Raw genomic sequence first — 13,772 nt, 5'->3', positions numbered from 1 at the left:
TGTTGTCGACCCAGCTAGAACCGTCACTGTACAACAGTCTCTGGGCTGCTTGAAGCCGGAAAGCCATGATCCTAGAGGAAATGTCCACCAGGCCTTGCCCCCCCTCGTGCAGTGGCAGATACAAAGCTGCAGCTTTGATCCAGTGTTGTCCAGACCAGAAGAAGTTGACAAGGGTCCTCTGAAGCTCTTGTATCAGACCCTTTGGTGGCTGCAAAATCATTAGTCTGTGCCACAGGGTAGAGGCAGCAAGATTATTAATTACCAGTACCCTTCCCCTATAAGACAACTGGGGTAGCACCCATTTCCATCTTGACAGTCTGGCACACACTTTCTCCACTACACCCTCCCAGTTCTTTTTCTGAAAGACATCAGAGCCTAGAAAAACACCCAATGTCTTCATCCCATCTCTGCCCCACTGAAGCCCCCCTGGTAACCGTGGAGTGGACCCTATCTGAAGCCCCCCTGGTAACCGTGGAGTGGACCCTATCTGAAGCTGACCCGCCCACAGCGCTTCACTCTTTCCCCAATTGACTCTAGCCGAGGAGGCCCCCTCATACACCATTAAAGCGTCTGAGAGAACCTTAACATCCTCAGCCCCTGTAATAAAAACTGTCACATCATCTGCATACGCAGACAGTGCTATCGTGGGACCCTTCATTACACCTGGCACAGAGAAACCAGTAAGCTTCGCTCTTAAAAAACAAAGCATTGGTTCAATCGCCAGACTATATAACTGCCCTGAAATTGGGCATCCCTGCCTGATACCCCTTTGGACAGGGATGGGGCAACTCAAACCACCCCCCACCTTCACCATACACGAGGCCCCAGCATACAGTAAATTCATCCAAGACAAAAAAACATCCCCAAAACCAAAGGCTTTCATCGTTTTGAACAAATACTGGTGGTCCACTCGGTCAAAAGCCTTCTCCTGATACAATAGAAAGTAAGCCCACATTTACATCAGACAGTTTACAAATGTCTAGAACATCTCTTATCAGAAACAAGTTGTCAACAATTGAGCGATCAGGTACACAGTAGGACTGGTCCTTGTGGACCAACAATCCCAGATACTCTTTCAACCTGTTTGAGAGACATTTTGAAACTATTTTATATTCTGCACACAGCAAAGCAACAGGTCTCCAATTTTTTATGAGAGTCAAATCCCCCTTTTTTGGCAACAGTGAAAGCACCGCACGTTGACAGGATACAGGAAGAGAACCCTCATGAAAAGATTCACACACCACTTCGTAAAAATCCTCCCCAATAGACCCCCAAAAGTGCTTATAAAACTCAGATGGTAAACCATCAATGCCAGGGGCTCGGCCTGTTGAGAGCTGCATAACTGCTGTGGACAGCTCTTGCAGTGTAATGTCAGAGTCCAATGCGACTCTCTGTTCAGATCCCAATTTAGGAAGACCATGTAACAACTGTTCAGTACACAGAGAGTCACAATCCTCCGCCTTATAGAGGGCAGAGTAGAAATCCACGGCATGTTGACGCATTTCACTGTCATCCGTGGTCACCTTCCCATCAGGGAGACGAAGGCAGACCATCTGTTTACGCTGTAATTTCGACTGTTCAAGGTTAAAAAAAAAGGCACTAGGAGTCATATCCTTGAGGGAAGCGAAACAAGACCTAATCAAGGCACCTTTCACTCTTTCATGCAGAAACGACCTCAGTTCATGTCTCTTGTCCTGTAAGTTCATGACTAGTCCAGGGTCATTCTGAGTGAGCAGCTTCAATTCAATTGATTTGATGTCCTGTTCAAGGGCATTGAAAGTGTCGTTAACTTCAATTTGAGACAAAGCAGTATACTGTTGACAAAATACTCGTATTTGGGCCTTCCCAACATCCCATCATTGTCTCAAGGACTCAAAATTCCCTTTTGTAACCCTCCATTTTTTCCAAAACAACAAAAACCTTTCACAAAACTTGACATCATGTAACAATTTAACATTAAAATACCAGTACGGTGATGACCTTCGTGGACAGGACAAGTGAATATCAACAGTTATAATGTGATGATCAGAGAAACCCACAGGAGTAATGGCACACCTTCCAACCCTACTACAGTATTGATCAGATACGTACAACCTATCTAACCTTGCTGCACTGACACGACCTTCATTCACTTTCAACCATGTGTATTGCCTAACTTTTGCATTCCTTACTCTCCACACATCAGAAAGCTCTAACTCAGTTAGTAAGCCAGACAGGAAAGTGGCTGACCGCAGGTGAGGTTCTTCAGCGTTGCGATCAACAGTAAAATCCACAGTACAGTTCCAGTCCCCCCCTACAACCATACACCCCTCTTGGTCACACTGTCTTAAGGTTTCTTTTATTTTATCAAACACAACAAGACGCTCGGTACCCTCATTAGGAGCATAAACATTAAAAAAAAAATTAAAAAAAACCATAACATCCACCTTGACCAATAAAACCCAACCCTTGACAATCTCTGTTGTAGATATCACAGTCACCCCTAAACCTGAGGAAAGCAAGATGGCAACCCCAGCACTGAAATTAGTACCATGACTGAGTATATGTTGCCCCTCCCACCACATACCCCAGTCAACCTCATTGTCCTCATCACTATGTGTCTCCTGAAGGAAAACTACATTAAGCCTTTTCTGTTTTATTTCTTCTAAAACCCAAGCCCTCTTATTCCTGTCCCTTCCCCCATTAATATTGAGAGAGCCCACCCTTAGTACCTCCATGTAGAAAAGAGAAAGGAAAAGCAGAAGATACCACAGAGAAACCAAAGAGAAAAAAGACACCCTATGAAGCATGATCATCATCATTATTTACATTTTTTCTTATTAACCTGACCACGTTTCCCACCACCTTTTGCTGCTGTAACAGCAGTAACAAATTTCCTCAAGCGAAACCGCTTCTTCTCACTCAACTGGTCTAACCCCACCGTCTTCTATAACATCACAGCTGACCTCACAAACTTATCAACGTCAAAATATTCTGCCAATTTTACAGATTTCCCAAAAGTCTGATCCAGAAACCCATTTACCTCCTCTAGATCATAAATTGAGTCCTCACCAGCTGCTGTCATATCAGAAGAGATATCCATATCCTTCTCCTGATCCTCCTCAGCTGAGGCCACAGACCACTGACTCCCCTCTACCACATCCCTTTCAACACTCCCCACTTGCACCCCATCACTCGTACCAGGCATCTCCTCCACTACCTGGGAGACTAGCCCCACCTGAACCCCATTACTCGTAGTGGGCATCTCCTCCACTACCTGGGAGATTAGCTCCACATGAACCCCCTCCTGTACTCCATTACTCGTAGTGGGCATCTCCTCCACTACCTGGGAGATTAACTCCACATGAACCCCCTCCTGTACTCCATTACTCGTACCAGGCATCTCCTCCACTACCTGGGAGATTAGCTCCACATGAACCCCCTCCTGTACTCCATTACTCGTACCAGGCATCTCCTCCACTACCTGGGAGATTAGCTCCACATGAACCCCCTCCTGTACTCCATTACTCGTACTGGGCACCTCCTCACCAGTCTGAGGAACTGGCTCTTCAGATCCATCCTTACCTTCTACAACAATATTTATCTGCTGCACATCAGATGCTATGTTTCCCTTTGGAACAAGCTGCAACTCCGTGCCCTCAACACGGATAACTTGTTCCTCAGCAACAGGTGCTTGTGGCTGCTCTACCGCTGTCGGCCCACCTCTCCCTACATCAGTGGGGCCAGGCGTTACGAGGACCACCTGCGCCCCTCCCTCTGCCTTCTCGGGCAAGCATGTCGCTTATGGCCAACATCCCCACACTCAAAACACCGTTGACTACCCGTACTGGCATACGCCATATACATTCTATTGTCATACTTGACTTTAAACGATATCTCTAAAGTCTGCTCCGGTGAGTCCAAAAACATAAACACCTGTCGCCGAAACGACATAACCTGTTTCAACGCCGGGTGTTTGCAACCCAACGGGACAACCTTAATTGAACTTGCAAACTTCCCAAAGCGCAATAACTCGCGCTCCAATAGCTCATTTGGAATAAACGGTGGTACATTTGAAATCGTTATCCTTGTTGACGGAGAAAAAAGCGGGGTAACTTGAATAAACATTCCCTTAAGAAGTACGCCTTGCTCAACCATACGACCAACAAGGCGCTCTTCCTTAAGAAATACCACCGCCGCTTTATTCATCCGTGACGCATACGCAACATTATCGTATCCTACCTTCTCTCCTACGGCGACCAGAAACTCCTCCACCGTGACAGTAGCTTCAGTGACACACCTAAAGCCGTGCCGAAGTGACAGGGACGGCATTCCAATTCTGGAAGCCATCCCCGCCAAAATCAAGGTAATTTCGATACGAAAAAACCTAAATACTTAATTCTACCACACAACAAAAAAAATATATATATATAATAATCTTAATCATGCACAGAAGAAACCAAAGAATGCCACCAAGAAAGAAAAAACCGAAGGAAAGTTCTGAATATCTTACTCTACACAACACACGCGCTCACTCAATCATTCAATTCCCAGCATGCACCAAACACTCCCAGCATGCAGAGAGAGAGAGAGAGAGAAAGTCTCTCTAGGTCACACTGTGTGTGTAAATAACTCACTTGGCCAGCTTGGTCTCTATGTGCTGTCGTATCTCCTGTCTCTCCAGGTCTGAGCGAACGGGGAAGATGTTTCTGTCCTCCAGCTCCTGCTGACTGGGCCGGTTACGAAGCTTCACTGTTAACAACTCCTTACGCATCCGCCGCGGCAGGGTGCCTACACACACACACACACACACACACACACACACACACACACACACACACACACACACGCACACGCACACATTGTAACTCCATTGATAAAGACAGTAAGTACTAGTGCAGGGTGTCTGTCATTGTTATAACAAGTTATTACCATTTATTACCCATTATTACCACAGTAAGTACCAGGGCAGCCTGTCAGTGGTATAACCAGTTATAACCAGTTATTACCCATTATTACCACAGTAAGTGGTAAACAAATTAGGCACATTTGCGCAGTCTTGATACAAACATTTTGAACATAAATCCAATGGTTCATTGGATCAGTCTTAAACTTTGCACATACACTGCTGCCATCTAGTGGCCAAAATCTAAATTGCACCTGGGCTGGAATAATACATGATGGTCTTTCTCTTGAAAGAAAGATGATAGTGCAAAACAAATACAAAAGAACGGTTGGGTTTTTTTCAGATCTATTGTGTTATATTTTCCTACATTCCTTTCACATTTCCACAAACTTTAAAGTCTTTCCTTTCAAATGGTACCAAGCATATGCACAATCGTTGCCAAATTTGCTTAATTTAAAGATAAAATAATGGTTAAAAGCCTTGCTGGGACCAGAATTGTCCCGAAAGAAATTGCAGAACGGCGTAAAGTTCTGTATCCAATTTTCAAGGAAAATAGATTGAAAGGGAAACGAGTAGCTCTCGTCGTCGATAAACTATATTGATAACCAGTTGTTCAGAGACACAAAGACTACTCCATGGCTATTTTAAAAATTACAAAGTTCTTATAGACGAGGAAAATAATGAAACATTACAGATTGTAAAAATACAATAAAAAGATAGCTTTTCTATATATCTTCAAATATAACTAATTGGAACACAAAAGCACTAATTCAACATGGTGAAGATAAAAACTCAGTCAACAGAAGGCACAGTATGTGTGGATGTGTTTATTGTTATGTTTGGGAAAGTGTGGCGTTGAGTGAGAAAGGAAATGGTTGCATATCCCAGAACCAATGTATTGCTGTGAGCCGGGGTGTGAGAGAGCTTTCAATGTTGTTCAGATGATGGATATACTTTTGTAATGAATTATACGTCTTATTTATTTATTTATTGTCCTATCATGGTGGAACAGTGTTTTAAAATAAATTATAGATTTGATTAATTTATTGTCCTATCATGGGGAACTACATTTTTTAAATAAATTGTATATATCATTTATTTATTTATGATCCTATATTTATGGAATGGTCCACAACCCTATACCCTAGACACCCACCTGATTGACCCAGATACTAAGGAGAAGTCCCTAACTGTTTCATGGGCCTGCTGTAAGCGGTCTGTATGCAGCCAAATGCGGTCAGTGACATAGAGCAGCACTGCCCCCTCAAGATTCTGAGCCTGCTTGGCAGGGTTGGTCCTGCAAAGCCAAAGCCCACTAAAGGGAGAGCATAATATACAAGAACATTCTCAAAGCTGCTAATGAGAACCTTGACAACCTTGTACCTAGCCGGTGGGGATTCCGGTGGGGTGCCCCCACCCAGGCCCCCACCCACGCAGTGGCAGTGCTGGCAACACTAGCTGCAGTAACCCATGGGGAGGGGGTCACACTCGGACATTCAGAGAGGGGGCATATTATTGTGGTCCTGGTAGCACAAAATCACAGGTCTGACTGCACGGAGATGCTTGGGAATATGGTCACTACGGGGGACCGTGTTGTGGGCGTTTCAGGGAAAAGGTGTACATTTTATTCACCGAATTATATTTTGAAAGAGGAAGAAAAGTACTTTAAGAATATGTTTTCGTTTCAGTCTCCTCCATCTCCACTAACTGAAACTAATTGTATGGATTTTTTGAGACCTCTTAAAAAAAAATTGGAGACCTGTTACACTTCACTCATAGCAAAATGCTTGGCGCATAGAATTTAAAAAGTATTGTCAGATATTATTCATCCTAATCAGACAGGTTTTTTTTACATGGATGATACATTGGAGATAATATAAGATAAGAACTGGAAACAATAGAATACTATAAAATATCGGGGGACACCAGGCCTGGTTTTCATAGCTGATTTTGAAAAGGCTTTTGATAAAGACTGACTGGAGTTTATATATAAATGCCTAGAATATTTCAAATTTGGGGAATCTCTTATAAAATGGGTTAAAGTCATGTATTTGTAAGTAACCCAATTTGTAAGTCGCTCTGGATAAGAGCGTCTGCTAAATGACTTAAATGTAAATGTAAATGTATAGTAATCCTAGGTGTAAAATAGTAAATAATGGCTACTTCTCAAAGTTTTAAACTCTGAAGAGGAGTAAAACAAGGTTGTCCACTATCGGCATATCTATTTATTATTGCCATCGAAATGTTAGCTGTTAAAATTAGATCAAACAATAATATTAAGGGATTAGAAATCCAGGGCCTAAAAACTAAGGTGTCATTGTACGCTGATGATTCATGTTTTCTTTTAAAACCCAATTAGAATCTTTCCACGGCCTCATAGAGGATCTAAATACTTTTTCCTCTCTGGATTAAAACCAAATTATGATGAGTGTACTATATTACGCATTGGATCACAAAAAAATTCTAAATTTTACATTACCATGTAGTTTACCAATTAAATGGTCTGACGGGGATGTGGACATACTCGGTATACAAATCCCAAAAGAAAGAAATATCTCACTCCAATACATTTTTATAGAAAGTTACCAAAAATAGATAAGATCTTGCTGCCATGGAAAAGAAATTACCTGTCTATTTCTGGAAAAATCACCCTGATTAACTCTTTCGTCATATCACAGTTTACCTATTTGTTTATGGTTTTGCCTACACCTAGTGACCTGCTTTTGAAATTATATGAACAAAAAAGATTCCATTTTATTTGGAATAGCAAGCCAGACAAAATTAAAAGGGCCTATTTATATAACGAGTATGAATTCAGAGGGCAGAAATGATTAAATATTAAAGCATTAGACCTCTCACTAAAGGCATCAGTCATACCAAAGTTATACTTAAATCCAAACTGGTTCTCTAGTAAATTGGTAGGAATGTCTCATCCTATGTTCAAGAAGGGCCTTTTTCCCCTTTATTCAGCTCACTTTCTTTCGGTTGTTTGAAAAGGAAATAATCTCCAAAATACCTCTATTTTTTAAACAAGTCTTAGAACGTTGGTTTCAATTTCAGTTTAATCCACCTGAAAAGACAGAACAAATAATACAACAAATATTGTGGTTAAACTGTCGTGATTTCCTGTATTACTCAATAAAGGGAGAGAAAGAGCCAACCACACACAAGTCAGAGTTAAATTATATATTCCATTTTTTAATATATATACAAGCTTCACCAAAGCCCTTTTTTGACTCTCAGATCAATTCAGTGTCTATAAATGAATTCTCTGAGAGTGCTTACAAAACAATTCTTAGGTTCATTTATAGCCAAGATACACCCCTCTCAACGTACAAAGAATCCTTTACCCGAAAGAGGAGTATCCTATCGCTAGACAGCATCAGCTATAAATCATCGTTCAGTTTGATCTCCCAAGACAAGGTTTGAATCTCATGCTTGGTACTTCACTGTCTATCAAACCATTACCTCATCCAATGGCATATATCAATTATCATTTCTAGATATTCACAAACCTGGACAAACTCAAAATCAGACAGTGAGCCCCTTAGGTCAAATACTAGGTCAAGATAAGGACAACCTCAGAGGGGACATACAATGGTTCCAAACACGGCCAAACTCCTTCCCCCTATGAGAAAAGTAGGGAGTGACTGGCGTACAGACATTGTATGAGATAACTAACTGGTTCCCCAATTAATAACTCCATCCCGTCACATGGTTTAGGAATAGTTACAGACACATTCCCATAAGAAGACAATGTTCCATTCTGTCCTCCTCCCCTTCTGATATTCTACATGGCACCACATGGTTTAGGAATAGTTACAGACACATTCACATAAGAAAACAATGTTCCATTCTGTCCTCCTCCCCTTCTGATATTCTACTTAGCACCACATGGTTTAACAGATACATTGACATATGAAGACAGGCCTGACCTCTCCCCTCTCTGGCCCCAAGTTACTAATCCCTAGCTGAGAAGATTCTAATGACAAGTATCTCACAAGCATATGATGAAAATAACATCTTATCTATCTATGTTACCTAGCTAAATCTGATTCTGCCACGACAAAACTCAAATATACTAATTGATTAAAAAAAACTATTTTTCGAAGAAATGTTTTAAAAAAGGCGTAATTTTAGTGAATGATATCATAAATAGGACTGGTGGAGTGATGTCACACATGCAGCTAACACAAACATATGGAAATGTCTGCTCTACCCAAACTTACAACCAACTAATTGCAGCAGTACCACACAAATGGAAGAGGCAAGTAGAAGGGGAAAAAAGTAAGGAACTTGTATGTCGGCCCTGTATTAAAGAACATAAATGGTTAAAGAAAAGTGTGATAAATAAAAACATATACCAATTTCATTTAAAGACCAAAAAACTAACAGCTGTGCCATATAAATTGCAAAATAGTTGGGAAGAGATGTTCGATGTACCCATTCCATGGCACATGGTTTATGAATTGATACGCAAAACAACGCCGGATTCAAAACTTCGAATTTTTCAATATAAATTATTATACAAAATTCTTGCAACTAATAGAATGTTATATATATGGGGTATACAATCTTCCCAGCTCTGTAGATTCTGCTGTGAGGAGGCAGAGTCATTAGATCATTTATTTTGGTATTGTCCATATGTAGCTCGTTTTTGGCCACAGGTCCAAGAATGGCTGAAGAATTGCAATATTTGCCTAGAACTAACACTGCAGATAGCAAAACTGGGTGATTTGAAAAGCCATAGTCATTCAATCATCAATAATGTACAAATTAGTTTAGCAAAAATGTTTGTTTTTTTATCTGTAGAAGCTATGAGAATAGAAAGGTTCAGTACTTTTGTGAAACATCACAGCACAGTTGAAAAATATATGTCAAATAGAAATCCAAAATGGATGGTGTTGGGAGATAGATGGGAGGGGTTGAATGAAGCTGAAGGGTGGGACTAATAACAAGATAAACAATTTAAAACATACACGGTCTGTAAAATGTATATAGGTTCAGAACTATTGTGAAATAATACAGTTACAAATAGAAATCAAACTGGATGGACATCAGAAATAGAGGAAGGACTAAAAACAAACCAAATATAACTATTGTAAAACAGATTGTGTCTGTAAAATGTGTATAAGATGTTTAAACTGAAGGTAGAAGCCTAAGTGTTATTGTTTATTAGTTTACTCTAATTGGGGGGGGGGAGGGTGGTAGGGTTTGGGGGGAATAATAAGAAAGGTATATTCTCATTTAAAAAAAAGTTTATATACACACACCAAAACTATATAGGGGATTGAAATGTAAAACATACACGGTCTGTAAAATGTATATACTTTTAGAAATTGTGAAATAGCACAGTTACAAATAGAATCAGAAATAGAGGAAGGACTAAAAACAAACCAAATATAACTATTGTAAAACAGATTGTGTCTGTAAAATGTGTATAAGATGTTTAAACTGAAGGTAGAAGCCTAAGTGTTATTGTTTATTAGTTTACTTCAATTGGGGGAAGGGTGGTAGGGTTTGGGGGGAATAATAAGAAAGGTATATTCTAAAAAAGTATGTATATCTATATAGGTATGTGTATGTATATATGTGTATATGTATATCTATATAGGTATGTATATGTATATATGTGTATATGTATATCTATATAGGTATGTATATATGTGTATATGTATATAGGTATGTATATGTATATATGTGTATATGTATATCTATATAGGTATGTATATGTATATATGTGTATATGTATATCTATATAGGTATGTATATGTATATATGTGTATATGTATATCTATATAGGTATGTATATGTATATATGTGTATATGTATATCTATATAGGTATGTATATGTATATATGTGTATATGTATATCTATATGGGTATGTGTATATGTATATATGTGTATATGTATATCTATATAGGTATGTATATGTATATATGTGTATATGTATATCTATATAGGTATGAGTATATATGTGTATATGTATGCCTATAAGGTATGTATATGTATATATATATATTTACCCAAAAATATATATGGGGGATTAAAAAATGATACAGACAATTACATTGATGGAAGCAACAATCTTTCCGCAATACTAAGCTGACCAACCCTCTAAATGTATAAATATATATTTTTTAAAGAATATATATATCCTTGCTTCAGGGCCTGAGCTACAGGCAGTTAGATTTGGGTATGTAATTTTAGGCGAAATTGTAGAAAAAAGGGGCGGATCCTTAAGAGGGAAACCCCTGTCTTTAAGAGGGAAACCCCTGTCTTTAAGAGGGAAACCCCTGTCTTTAAGAGAGGGAAACCCCTGTCTTTAAGAGATGGAAACCCCTGTCTTTAAGAGATGGAAACCCCTGTCTTGAAGAGAGGGAAACCCCTGTCTTTAACAGTAACACACACACATACATTTTTTTAATACATTTTTTCCAAAAAATCTTCTTGTCTTGAGTATCGGAATTGCAGAAATGATGGCAGCTCGATTTGTTTGGTTTGGTTTGCTTAGCTAGCCAGCCAGCCAGCCAGCCAGGCAGCCAGCCAACCAGCCAGCCAGGCAGCCAGCCAGCCAGGCAGCCAGCCAGCCAGGCAGCCAGCCAGCCAGGCAGCCAGCCAGCCAGCCAGCCAGCCAACTGACTGTTTGCATTCAAAAGACGTATTATTGAGAGCTTCTTGTTTCACCACCCAAAGTGTAAGAGGATTGCAGTGCTGAGAGGGCTCCCTCGTAGTGAGGATGACTACTATTCTGGACTGATGTGTGGTGAACTTCGTGCTACTCGCCGCTACTGGAGGAGTCGTTCAGTGGCTACAGAGAGTCGAAGAGTGACAAGAACAACATCTGAGGACACCTCCACCTCCACCTCCACTTCCACCTCCACCACCAACACCAACACCGTCCCTACCCTCCTTCCAGCTGGGCTGCCAGCAGAACACCCCAGTGGACACCTTTACCAAGCGTACCCTCTGAAGCTAGAGACTTGATGCTTGTTTGTTTCGGACTTTTCAAAGTCAGATTTTTGGTTTGTTTACTTGTATGTGTTGTGTACTGTAATTCAGCTTTTAGCTGCCAAGTACGGCCTCCATGTAAAAAAAAACGATTAATTAAACAACTACTATGGGATAACATTTATTGCAACCCCATTGATAAAGACAGTGAATTTATTTATACAGTGAACAATGTATTATATAGTGCCAGGGGCTGGTATAGTGGCAGTACTACTGCATTGGACCACATATCCCCCTGGAGGCAGTGGTTCCATTCCCCATTCGGTCACCCGTTATCCCTCTCATATCTCATAATCTACTCTACAGGTAACTCCGAAATAAAGGAAACAATAGCATAGTGTTTTAATAGGGCGTTGGGGGCACCACGAGCCAGAACAGCTTCAACGCAACACCTCGGCATGGATTCTACAAGTGTCTGGAACTCTATTGGAGGGATGTGACACCATTCTTACACCAGAAATTCCATCATTTGGTGTTTTGTTGAAGGCGGTGGAAACTGCTGTCTCAGGTACCGCTCCAGAATCTCCCAGAAGTGTTCAATTGGGTTGAGATCTGGTAACTGAGACACACACACACCCTTCAAACCCCCTGTGATCTTTTGAGACCCCTCTTTTAAAAAGTTACTGAGATCTCTTCTTCTAGCCATGGTAGACAAAATAATGGGCAACTCCGCAATTTTACACATGATGGAATGTTAATTGCTTAATTAACTCGGGAATCATACCTGTGTGAAAGCACCTGCTTTAAATATACTTTGTACCCCTCATTACTCAAGTGTTTCCTTTATTTTGGCAGTTACCCATTTGTCAATAAAACTCCTAAATACCATTCAAATATATAAAAAAATATGAATCCAGCAGACGGCATCCCTAGCCACGTCCTCAGAACATGTGCAGACCAGCTGGCTGGAGTGTTTACGTACACAAGGGTGCGTGCTTAGCCCCCTCCTGTACTCCCTGTTCACCCATGACTGCGTGGCCACGCACACCTCCAACTCAATCATCAAGTTTGCAGACGACACAAGAGTGGTAAGCCAGGGCCTGCCGAGTGGCACAGCGATCTAAGGCACTGATCAGTGCTAGAGGTGTCACTACAGATGCGGGTTTGATCCCGGGCTGTGTTGCAGCCAGCCGCAACCAGGAGACCCATGAGGCGGCACACTATTGGCCCAGCATCGCCAGGTTAGAGGAGGGTTTGGCCGGCTGGAATGCCCTTGTCCCATCTCTAGCGACTCCTTGTGGCAGCCGGGCGCATGCATGCTGACTTCAGTCACCAGCTGTATGGTGTTTCCTCCGACACATCCAAGTTAAGTTCAATTAAGTCCAAGTCAAGTTAAGTTAAGTCCAAGTTAAGTTAAGTCCAAGTTAAGTTAAGTCCAAGTTAAGTTAAGTCCAAGTTAAGTTAAGTCCAAGTTAAGTTAAGTCCAAGTTAAGTTAAGTCCAAGTTAAGTTAAGTCCAAGTTAAGTTAAGTTAAGTCCAAGTTAAGTTAAGTCCAAGTTAAGTTAAGTTAAGTCCAAGTTAAGTTAAGTTAAGTCCAAGTTAAGTTAAGATAATATAAGTCCAAGTTAAGTTAAGATAATATAAGTCCAAGTTAAGTTAAGATAATATAAGTCCAAGTTAAGTTAAGATAATATAAGTCCAAGTTAAGTTAAGTTAAGTCCAAGTTAAGTTAAGTTAAGTCCAAGTTAAGTTAAGTTTAGTCCAAATTAAGTTAAGTCCAAGTTAAGTTAAGTCCAAGTTAAGCGAGCAGTATGTCAAGAAGCATTGCGGCTTGGCGGGTACGTGTTTCGGCAGATGCATGGCCCTCGACCTTCGCAACGTGGAGTTGCAGTGATGGGACAAGACTGTAACTACCAATTGAATATCACGAAATAA

The 13,772-nt window shown here is 40.7% G+C and overlaps 1 protein-coding gene across 1 annotated transcript in view; it reads right to left on the bottom strand.

Moving 5' to 3' along the window:
- LOC129851351 (phosphatase and actin regulator 3-like) overlaps positions 1-13,772 on the bottom strand; it is a 116,626-nt gene that overhangs the window by 59,157 nt on the left and 43,697 nt on the right. Inside the window, exon 8 of the mRNA XM_055917827.1 lies at positions 4,617-4,770. Within this exon, the coding sequence (XP_055773802.1) occupies positions 4,617-4,770 (154 nt within the window). The remainder of the gene's footprint in view (positions 1-4,616; positions 4,771-13,772) is intronic.

Source organism: Salvelinus fontinalis, chromosome 3, assembly GCF_029448725.1.
Source record: "Salvelinus fontinalis isolate EN_2023a chromosome 3, ASM2944872v1, whole genome shotgun sequence".
NCBI classification, from domain to species: Eukaryota; Metazoa; Chordata; class Actinopteri; order Salmoniformes; family Salmonidae; genus Salvelinus; species Salvelinus fontinalis.
This window is presented reverse-complemented; position numbering and strand designations above follow the sequence as displayed.